The following is a 12,272-nucleotide window of genomic DNA, read 5'->3' as shown; positions in this document are numbered from 1 at the left end:
ACTAAGGCCATATTGCTCCGGGATATGCGGTGGTCATTCCCTGACCTTTCCGCATCCTCCGTATTTGGTGGTGACGGGCTCGAACCCCGGCCTAATCAAGAAGCGTGTGCTACACACTGCTGCTCCTTCCCACCTGGCTACGGAGGCGCCGCTTGGGGGGGATACAAGGACTAATAGATTAACAGTAGCCACTGGCAGAGGTGAAATTGATTCTTGCACTGCTTCTATTGGAATGAGCAGCAGCCTGGAAAACAAGATGCAGGGTATTTCAGAGACTGCTGGGAGTCACTGCAGTACAAGTAAACGCATGGGTTGTGTTAGGGTAGCTAAGAATAGGAACAGGTGCATGTATACTTGCATGTACACCAATGCTAGGAGTTTGGTAAATAAATTTGATGAATTTCAGGTATTGCTCAGAACATCAAAGGCAGATATCGTTGGGATATCAGAGACGTGGTGTCACACAGATATAAGGAATGCAGAACTGGAATTTGGGGAGTACGATGTGTACAGGAAGGGAGGAGGGGTTATACTATTAGTTAAGAAATACATAAAATCCAAGGAAGTGAAGCCAGTCGACATTGCTGGACAGTGCAGTGTCGAGTCAGTTTGGTGTGACATAAGCATTGGGGATCAAAATTGAGAATAGGAGTGTGCAATAGGCTTAATCACTCTGATGAGTATAATAAGGAACTGTGCAGGGAAATAGAGTGGGCCACTAAATCAGAGAGTCTTATAATGGGGAATTAATTATAATGTGGTAGTACACTTAAGGTGGAAGAAAATGAAAAAGACCTGGGAGTAATTGTGCAGTTAGATATGAAGTTTTCTGAGCAATGTAGACAGGCTGCCAGGGCAGGTGATGGGGTTTTGTCAATGATATATAGAAATTTTGCTAGCAGGGAAAAGAAGGTGATTGTCCTTCTGTATAAGGCAATGGTCAGGCCACGCCTTGAGTACTGTGTACAGGTCTGGAAGCCTCATTTTAGGAAGGCTGTAGATTTGTTTGAGCGTATACAGAGAAGGGCAACAAGATTGGTGAGGGGAATGAAGGGATCCTCTTACCAAGAGGCCTAAATTCTGCAAATTGCAGTGGCTGGAGACTAGGCACCTGCCAGTGATCTGAATGAGGTGTATAAGGCCTTGAATGGATTGAGAACGTTGAATTCTGATGGGATCCTTCCACTTGTTCAGATTACGAACCTAAGGGGGCATAAATTCAAATTAAGAAAAGACAGATGTAGAATAGATGTGCGGAAATTTGCCTTTAGCCAGCGGGTGGTTAATTGCTGGAATAAACTTCCATCTGTCGTTGTGGAAGTTGATAGGTTAAATAAATTTAAGGAGGAACTAGACAGGCATTTGGAGGGAAATGGTGTGATTTTTTTTTTTTTGGGTGATGCTGCATAAGCTCATATACTGTACTTGCTTTCTTGCATCACATGCCACCACTACTACTATTTTAATTTCCCAGATATTGACTGGAATTTGTGGGTTGGCCACTCACACACACACTAGCAAGGCTTTTGTGGATTTATTGGATGATTGTTTTCTACATCAGCATGTTCAGCAGGCAACTAGAGGGAGTAATACTCTTGATCTGATTATCAGTAGTGATTCTTCATGCATTAAGAATCTGCAGATAAAGGAACCACTAGGTGGCAGTGATCACAATGTGCTGAAGTGGGATTTACACAACGAGGTAACTACCATCAGGGGTAAAGGGAAGGGTTTTTGCTTTCGTAAAAGGTGACTACAGTGGTCTGAGACAGTATTTAAAAATTTTATACGGTGGGACCAACTGATTATGTTACCAACAGCAAATTCAAAATGGGAAACATTCAAAGAAATTATCTTAGAAGATACTAGGCTTTACATACCAAGAAATATCATTCAAGGTTTAGGCCTAAATGGATGTCAGATGAACTAATGAGACATGTGGCAGAGAAGAAAAATTCATGGGATACATATAAATTAATTTGGAAAATTAAATGCACTAGGCATAATCCTTATGGGTTTTGATAATTAACTATATAATATCGGTGTAAATACACCATAGTTAACCCATAGATTTGAGCTACGATTGTAGCGTAGAAGGCATCGTTTTAATTGTATCTCATAATGTGGTTGCCTTCACAACAAGATAGCTACTATTGAATTACTTCAAATAAATAACGCTTCTCTAGTAGAGAAGACTACTGTTATTTATTTTCAGCGTACCACCACCCAGACGATTGTATTACCAACCCGCCCACTGATGACGAAGCCAAAAAGCTTCGAAACAATCGTCTGGGTGGTGGTACGCTCAAAATAAATAACAGTAGTCTTCTCTACTAGAGAAGCGTTATTTATTTGAAGTAAATCAATAGTAGCTATCTTGTTGTGAAGGCAACCACATTATGAGATAGAATTAAAACGATGCCTTCTACGCTACAATCGTAGCTCAAATCTATGGGTTAACTATGGTGTATTTACACCAATATTATATATATAAATTAATGTGTGACATGGAAGCCTATGATAGATATAAGCTGGTCTGTAACCAAGTCACAAAAGAGATTAGGCAGGCAAAGGCAGATTATGAGAAATCCCTGGCAAAAAATGCAAAGAAAAAACAACGAAGAGTTCTTTACCTATGTAAACTCTAGAAGGAAAGCGATGAATCAGATTGGTCCACTGGATATTGATGGTTCAACTGTTGATGATCCTGCTAAGGTGGCTAACAAACTAAATGAGTATTCTGCATCTACATTCACCGATCAGCAGTTATTCAGGGAGGGGAATGCCAGAGGTGAGTAAAACTCTGTCAGTGAGCTGGATGATTTTGTAATAACTGAGAGGAAAGTGGAGGAGAAATTGTTGAAGATAAACATAAAAAAGGCACCCAGGATGGATGGGATCTATCCAGTTATATTAAAGGAGGCAGCAAAGGAAGTAAGCAAACCCTTAGCCATAATTATGAGAGCTTCTTTGGACTCAGGGGAGGTACCCATGGACTGGAGATATGCAAATGTGACCCCTATTTCTCTGTGGTACTGTGGTACCACACTGACAGTGGTAGAGAACAAAAAGGACCTGGGGGTAATTGTGCAGGCAGATATGAAGTTTTCTGAGCAGTGCAGACAGCCTGCAAGAGTAGTTCATAGTGTCTTGTCAATGATATACAGGAATTTTTCTAGCAGGGATAAGGAGGTGATTATCCCCTTATATAAGGCAATGGTCAGACCACACCTTGAGTACTGTATACAGGTCTGGAGGCCTTATTTTAAGCAGGATGTAGAGCTGTTGGAACAAGTACAGAGAAGGGCAACAAGATTAGTGAATGGAACAAAGGGCTGCTCTTACGAAGAAAGGCTTAAAATTTGCAAATTACAGTGTCTGGAGACTAGGCACCTGCGAGGTGATCTGACTGAGGTGTATAAAGCTTTGAATGGTTTGAGCATGCTCAATGCTGATGGAATTCTTCCTCTTGCAATCACAATAATCATTTGTGAGGGCATAAATTCAAATTGAGGAAAGACAGATGTAGGATAGATGTGCGGAAGTTTGCCTTTAGCCAGCGGGTGGTCGGTTGGTGGAACAGACTTCCATCCTTTGTTGTGGAAGTTGATAGCCTAAATAAATTTAAGGCTGAGCTGGACAGGTACTTGGAACAAACGGAGGGGTGAAATAGAAGTGTCTTTTTTTTTTTTTTTTTGGCTGATGCATAAGCTTGCTTTCTTGCATCATATGCCTCTACTAATGCTAACTTCAGCAAAAGAAAAACCCCACCTGCTGGAATCCTACTTTTCTTTAAACTCTTGTATTGATGATCTTGGTAAACCAACTCCTACCATTCCCAGTACACTCTATTGTACTGGGAATGGCACTACTAAAACATGAAATGGTTTTCCTTTTTTCACTATATATTTGATTTAATTAAAGAATCCTTTAAAATCGCACTTTTCTAACACACAAATAGCAGAACACACTTCACATCCATGCCATTTCAGATATGCTCTGATCCAGTCATCTGGCCACTACAATTTTGCCTTTGTCAAACTCGCTTAAGTCCGCTGCCTTTTCCATTTCAAGAACAAGAGTAACACTGATTAACGGAGCACATTATCAGATGTTTTTTTTATCGTGTCCCTAGTCGCGCACACACCGTAGTTCACCTGCAATTGTATTGCATAACAACTCGCTGGTCATAATGTTTTGACTCACCGGTGTATATTTCCTGAATGCTATCCATCCAAAATTTATTCTTCTCTTGACTTCCAGCCATTTATCATTATTACAGCTAATGACTTGTCCCAGATAAGTATATTAATCCACCTTTTCAATTACTGCTCCTTCATTGAATATATATCCCTTTCTGTGGCATACTTGTTCATCATTACTTCTGTTTTACCAATAGTCTGAAATCCTTACTAGCTCTGCATAACTGGCTAAGATTTTCCTCTAATTCTTTGGGATCATGGCTTATGATCACAATGTCATCTGCAAATCGTAAATGGTTTAGGTACTCTCCATTCGCATTGACTCCTTTCTTCGACCAATCTAATCTTCTGAAAACTTCCTCAAGGGCTGAAGTAAACAACTTCAGCAATATTGTGTCTCATTATCGAACTCCTTTCTCAATTTTAAATTTGCTACTGTCTTTGTCTATTCTAATAAAGGAGATGGAATTAACATACATTTTCTTCAAAATCATAATATATGGGGTATCTATGCCTTGTCTTTCCAGTGCCCAAAACATCTTATGCTGGATGGAGTCAAATGCCTTTTTGTAATTCACAAATGCCAGGCATAATGAAATTTTATATTCATTTGCTTTCTCCATTAGCTGTGATATTACGTGAAGGTGACCCATAGTTGAGAATTCTGTCCTAAAGCCAGCTTGCTCTTTCGGTTGATTCTCATCAAGTATTCTTTCTAAACTGTTAGTAATGACCTTTGTGAACAACTTGTAGATGTGGGATAACAAGCTAATTGGTCTATAATTTCCAATTTCTGATTTATCTCCTTTCTTATGCAGCAAAACTATGCTTGCAATATTCCACTCCTTAGGCATCACACCTTTTCTAATGTATTTTGTGAAGAGTCTTGCCAGTGTCATACCAATTTTAACAACTCTAAAGTAACTTCATCTTACTCCGGGGCTTTCTGATTCTTCATTTTCTTCAACACATATTCAACCTCATTCAACCCCTCACTCCTTGTATAACTCTTTATAGTAGTCTTCTGCTATTTATAAGTACACCATCGCTATTCTTCAGTTTCAGCATCATTTGTCTTTCTGTATTATTGCTCACGGCTGCTGATTTAAGCCCTTTGTTTTCCCATAATGCTTGTTCTACTTTTCTTATGATAAATCTTCTTATGTCCTCTCTGAGTCTCTTTCTAATGGCTTTGCATAACTCAATATACTCGATTTTATCCTTGTCAGCATTTATCTTTTCTTCATTTGTCATCTTTGACATGACAAGTGTTTCTTGACTAATTTTTTCTTATTTGGATTTCTTTTTACCTATAGGTTTCTTGGGCTTTATCACTTTCAGAAAGTTGTCGTATTCCTTGTCGATATCTTAGTCCTGAAGAGTCTGCAGAAGCTCAAACTTGTTCTTAAGTTTCAGTACATACTGCTTTTTCTCTTCTGTTATCTGAAAGACCATATTATTTACTCGAGCCAGTTTTTTCCTTTCTTTTCTTACATCTATATCAAGTGTGCATCTTACCAATCTGTGATTACTTCCAACATTTACCTTGTTCAGGATGGTAACATCATTCATGATATATCTTCTGTTAGTGAGAATTAAGTCGATTTCATTAGTTGTTAATCCATTTGGGCTCCTCCATTTCCACTTTCTGTTCACCCTTTTCTTGAAAAAAAAGTGTTCACTGCTGACATTCCTTGAAATCCTGCAAATTCCACGTCTTTCACCAATTTCAAAATTTCTTATAGTTCCCCTTTCTGCACTGTTTTGTCTCTTTCCAACCTTAGAATTGAAGTCCCCCATAATGATAGTGTAGTGGGTTTTCTGCTCATCTAGAAGACTTCTCAATATCGGTGTACATTCCTTCAACTTCTTCATCATCATGGCTCGATGTTGGTACATAAATCATTATAACCTTTAGTTTATACCTCTTCAAAATCCTGAGCAGTAGTCTTGACACCCTTGGTGATGTACTTTTGAATTCTAAAATGTTGTTTTTTTATATCTTTATGGACCAGAAAGCCAACTCCACCTTCGCTCCTTTCTCTGTTTCCATTGCTGTACAGCAGATTTCCACTTGATAAACTTATAAGTGATTCATTTCTTCTTGTTTCAGCCAAACCGATGATATTCCAATTCATATTTTCTAATTTCTTTTCTAGCTCTAATATCCTATCTTCACCAATGAGCAATCTTATATTGTAATAGGCTAAGTTCAGTTTCCATGCATGGCAGCCTGGTCGTACCCAGAGATTCTTAGCACCCTCTGCTTCCACACTGATCCTCTCGCTGATGTAAGAGGGGGAGTGAAAGCCGCTGGGGACTGAGGTCCATTTGTTTCATTGGGCTGTCATGTGCTGGAGGGTTTAGTCTTTTCCTCTTGAAGAGAACCACTACGTGTTCATTGCCACCTAAGTGACGTAACAGGGCTTACCATTGAGAAGGTGTGCATGAGTGAATTTTAGGGAGGCAGGCCAACCGGACTTCTCCTAAACCTTCTGAAATAGAAAGATATTGGATCCATCAGTGTTTTAGACTGAGTGTCTGATAAAACACACAGAATGCCTGTTCCTCCTTCTAAGCCTCAATTTACAGTGAAAGCTTAATTCATCCAGTACTTACCTCTCTAAATTGATTATGAGAAAATATACAGTACTTTAAGGCTTAACTATAAAAATCTTCTAACTGCCAATTTGCAAAAATATTTTAATGATAATTACAACAGCTCTTACCAGCAGCTATTCCTTTTTGAGTGGTAAGTACTAGATGAATTAAACAGTATCTACTATGAGATTTTACTGAATATTAAATAACCATTTTAAGATAGAATCTGCTGAGAAGAATTACTGTATTAAATATTCATTCAGATGGCAAGTAATGAAAACTTGTAATTATTCATAAGCAAATATGTGATAATAATAATAAATACAATTCTGATTATACTTACCCTTTCTAAAATTTCGTTTTCTCCATTCACAGGAACGCAAAAACCATTTCCACCAGCTTTTTGTTGGATTCGTTTTTGCATTTGCTTAAGAAGGAAATTAACTGTCTTTCTTCTAGGAATCATATTTTTTGGTCTTGGATTTAAATTTTCACTATGATAAAAGATTATTAAAAGATATTTAATGGAGAAGCTCATTAACCCTATCACAAAACAATCTCAATCTCTTAAAATCACAGATTGGGATTCAAAATTAATTTCAGCAGCTATATAAGCATAAATACAGTTTGGTAATTGCAAGGATTCAAGTTTTGTAAAACACTTTTGTAAAAACTTAATGCTCTGCATGCATACATGCTCTCTCAACACTATAGGTTAAGATCACTGAGGGCACTCCAAATCTTTTAATAATTTGTTTTTTTAAGTGGGGGAAGGAAATTATACTAATAATGTGATAGTAATAATAACTTTAAGTGAGACATTTATTTTGTTAGTGATATCCACTGAAAAATGTACTCTGAACACCATGAAAATATTTTAATAAATGAATATAACATTGCCCTATACCAAGTGGGTCAGAAAACTGCTAGTTTAGGGGGATACACGGGTTAATAGATTAACAGTAGCCGCTGGCAGAGGTGAAAGTGATTCTTGCACTGCTTCTACTGAAATGAGTAGCAGCCTGGAAAACAAGGTGCAGGGGATTCCAGAGACTGCTGGGAGTCATTGCGTAACAAATAAATACATGGGCTGCGTTAGGGGAGCTAAGAATAGAAACAGTTGCATGTATACTTCTGTGTACACCAATGCTAGGAGATTGATAAATAAATTTGATGACTTTGAAGTATTGGTCAAAACTTCAGATATTGTTGGGATAAGAGAGATGTGGAATCACACGGATATAAGGAATGCAGAAAGGGAATTAGGGGAGTACAATGTGTACAGGAAGGATTGACAGGACAGGAAGGGAGAAGAGGTTAATATTGGTTAAGAAACCAAGGAAGTACAGCCAGTCGACCTGACTGGACAGTGCAGTGTCGAGTCAGTTTGGTGTGACATAGGCACTGGGAAAGCAAAACTGAGAGTAGGAGTGTGTTATAGGCCTAATGACTCTGATGAGTATAATAAACAGCTGTACAGAGAAATAGAGTGGGCCAGTAAATCAGAGTGTCTTATAACAGGGGATTTTAATTTCCCAAATATTGACAGGGTTGGTCACTCACACACTAGCAAGGCTTTTGTGGATTTATTGGAGGATTGTTTTCTATGGCAGCATGTTCGAGAGGCAGCTAGAGGGAGTAATACTCTTGATCAGATTATCGGTAGTGATTCTTTATGTATTAAGAATTTACAGATAAAGAACACTAGGTGGCAGTGATCAGCGTTCTGAAGTGGGATTGACTCAAACAGGTAACTACCATCAGGAGTAACGAGAAGGGTTTTTGCTTTCGTAAAGGCGACTACAGTGGTCTGAGACAGTATTTAATTCTATATGGTGGGACAAACTGATGATGTTACCAACAGCAAATTCAAAATGGGAAGCATTCAAAGAATTAACCTCAGCAGGTACAAGGCTTTTCAGACCAACTAAAAAATATTGTTCAAGATTTAGGCCTAAATGGATGTCAGATGAACTAATTAGACATGTGGCAGAAAATAAAAATGCAAGGGATACATATAAATTAATAGGTAGTGGTAGTAGCATGTGATGCAAAAAAAGCAAGTGTATGAGCTTATACAGCATCAGTGTATAAAAAAAAATTTACAAAACAATTCCCTCTAAATGTTTGTCCAGTTCCTCATTAAATTTATTTAAGCTATCAACTTCCACAACAACAGATAGAAGTTTGTTCCAGCAATTAACCACCCGCTGGCTAAAGGCAAATTTCTGCACATCTATTCTACATCTGTCTTTCCTCAATGAGACAGAAGCCTATGATAGATATAAGCTGGTCTGTAACCAAGTCACAAAGGAGGTTAGGCAGACAAGGCAGATTACGAAAAATCTTTGGCAAAGGATGCAAAGAAAAACAGCAACGAGTTCTTTGCTTATGTAAACTCTAAAAGTAAGGGGATGAATCTGATTGGTCCACTTGATATTGATGGTTCAACTGTTCATGATCCTGCTCATGTAGCTAACAAACTAAATGAGTATTTTGCATCTACATTCACACGAGGAGTTATTCATGGAGGGTAAAGCCAGAGGTGAACTAAACTCTCGCAGTAAGGTAGATGATTTTGTAATAATGGAGAGGAAAGTGGAGGAGAAATTGTTTAAGATAAACATAAGGCACCCGGGATGGATGAGATCTATCCAGTTATATTAAAGGAGGAAGCAAAGGAAGTAAGCAAACCCTTAGCCATAATTATAAGAGCTTCTTTGGACTCAGGGGAGATACTCATGGACTGGAGATGTGCAAATGTGACCCCAAATCACAAAGGAGAATCAAAAGGCGACACAAGTAATTATAGACCTGTTAGTTTAACTTCTGTTCCAGGAAAATTAATGGAGGCACTGGTTAAAGAATGATTGCAGAATCATTTAGACAAGACTTCAGTTATAACTCGGACATAGCATGGGTTTAAGGGGAAGTTTTGTCTGGCCAGTTTGATTGGATACTATGATGTGGTCACAAAGGAACTGGATGCAAAGAATAATTTTGATATTATATAATTGGATCTTAGAAAGGCTTTTGATACTGTTGCACATGTAAGACTGCTGCACAAAGGATTAATTACACTAATGACAATACGCTGCTGCAACAGGATACAGAAAAGTTGAGGAGGTGGGCTGAGAGGTGGCAACTGAAGTTTATCATTGACAAATGTAAAGTACAGCATATGGGAAGCAATAACCCTGGAGTAACGTATCAAATGTGTGGTACTACACTGACAGTGGTAGAGAGCGAAAAGGACCTGGGGGTAAGTGTGCAGACAGATATGAAGTTTTCTGAGCAATGCAGACAGTCTGCAAGAGTAGTGCATGGTGTCTTGTCAATGATATACATGAATTTTTCTAGCAGGGATAAAGAGGTGATTATCCCCTTGTATAAGGCAATGGTAAGGCCACACCTTGAGTACTGTATACGGGTCTGGAGGCCTAATTACAAGAAGGATGTAGAGCTGTTGGAACGAGTACAGAGAAGGGCAACAAGATCAGTGAATGGAACAATGGGTTGCTCTTATGAAGAAAGACTTAAGTTTTGTAAATTACAGTGTCTGGAGACTAGGCAACTGCAAGGTGATCTGACTGAGGTGTACAAAGCTTTGAATATGTTCAATGCTGATGGGATTCTTCCTCTTGCTTAGAATAATTGCCTGAGAGGGCATAAATTCAAATTGAGGAAAGGCAGTTGTAGGACAGATGTATGGAAGTTTGTCTTTAGCCAGTGGGCGGTTGATTGCTGGAACAAACTTCCATCTGTCGTTGTTGAAGTTGATAGCTTAAACAGATTCAAGGCAGAACTAGACAAACATTTGGAGAGAGTGGATGGGTAAAATGACAAAGGTGTGTGCGTTTTTTTTTTTGGCTGATGCTGTATAAGCTTGCTTTCTTGCATCATGTACCTTTGCTAATGCTAATATTAGCAGTGGCAAATGATATGGCGCCTCCGTAGCCAGGTGGGCAGGAGCAGCAGTGCGTAGCACACGCTTCTTGATTAGACAGGGGTTCGAGCCCTTGATCACCAAATATGAAGGCTGCGGAAAGTTAAGGGAATGACCACCGCATATCCCGGAGCAATATGGCCTTAGTTGCTAATGCTCCTAAAAAAAAAAAAAAAAAAAAAGTCAAATAACAAATAATAATTACAAATGATGATACAAGGAATCAAGCTTATACAGCATCAGCCAAAAAAAAAAAAAAAAAATAACCTCCCACTTCACCTATTTATCCCCTCCAATAGTTTGTCCAAGTTCTTCCTTTAATTTATTTAAGCTATCAACTTCCATAACAGCAGATGGAAGTTTGTTCCAGCAATCAACTTTAGCCAGCAACCAGCTGGCTAAAGTTAAACTTGCTCACATCTATTCTGCAACCATCCTTCCTTAATTTGAATTTGTGCCCCTTCATGTGTGTAGTCTGAGCAAGGGGAAGAATCCCAACAGCTTACATAATCCTTTCAAAGACTCAAACACATCAATCAGATCACCTCACAGGAGCCTAGTCTTAAGATGCGACAATTTTCAGAACTGAAGCCTTTCTTGATAAGCGCACCCACTCATTCCCCTCACCAATCTTGTTGCCCTCCTTCTTTATACTCATTATAGCAGCTCTGCATCCTTCATAAAATGAGGCCTCCAGACCTGTATGCAATGGGATAATCACCCACTGGTCCCTCCTATAAAATTCCTATATATTACTGACAAAACTAAAGGTTTTTGATCGTGTTTGGCATAAAGGTCTTCTAAACAAGATTCCATCTTATGGTTTGCCGACTGTTTTTTGTAATTGGTTATCCAGTTTTGTCACTGATCGCTCACTGAGGGTGATGATAGATGACTCTGTCTTTAACTTCTCTACTAATACTGATGTCCTCCAATGTTCAGTTCTTTCCCCACTCTTTTCCTCTTGTATATTAATGACCTTCCATTGACTGGAAATCCTATCCATACTTTTGCCAATGATAACACATTGCATTCCACTTTCCATTTTGAGAAACCTTGCTCTGCTCAATCAGCTTCAACTTCTCAAATATCCGCTACCAATTCCTTAAATGCCAATCTCCAGTGGGGCAAAGAGAACTTAGTTGATTTCAATCCTTCTAAAACTCAGTCTTGTCTTATTTCGCAAAAAAAGATTCTTCTGCTCCTATGCTTATCTTTGGTGACACTCCGATTTCTAGGCAAGTTGATATATCTCTTTTGGGATTACCCTGACTTATAATCTCTCTTGGCACAAGCACATTACAAATATTGCATCCTCTGCATCTAAAAAACTTGGTTTTTTTTTTTTGCTATTGGCGTTACTTTTCTTATAAACAGCTGTTCACTCTGTACAAATCGCAAATCTGCCCTACCATGGAATATTGTTCCCACATCTGGGATGGTGCCCCCCAAAACCTATCTCAGGCTTCTAGATTCCATTCAGAAGAGGGCAGTTAGGTTAATTAATGAATCATCTCTAACAG

General features: G+C 38.6%; 1 protein-coding gene across 1 annotated transcript in view; it reads right to left on the bottom strand.

Annotated features, from left to right (window-relative positions):
- Positions 1-12,272, bottom strand: part of Tgs1 (Trimethylguanosine synthase 1) — a 131,321-nt gene that overhangs the window by 40,770 nt on the left and 78,279 nt on the right. The window contains exon 6 of the mRNA XM_090372115.1: positions 7,147-7,297. Coding sequence (XP_090228241.1) covers positions 7,147-7,297 — 151 coding nt within the window. The remainder of the gene's footprint in view (positions 1-7,146; positions 7,298-12,272) is intronic.

The sequence above is a fragment of the Mastigoproctus giganteus genome, chromosome 4 (assembly GCF_048544385.1).
Source record: "Mastigoproctus giganteus isolate SK-2022 chromosome 4, ASM4854438v1, whole genome shotgun sequence".
Classification (NCBI taxonomy): domain Eukaryota; kingdom Metazoa; phylum Arthropoda; class Arachnida; order Uropygi; family Thelyphonidae; genus Mastigoproctus; species Mastigoproctus giganteus.
The sequence above is the reverse complement of the archived record's forward strand: the minus strand, read 5'-3'. Positions and strand labels throughout refer to the sequence as shown.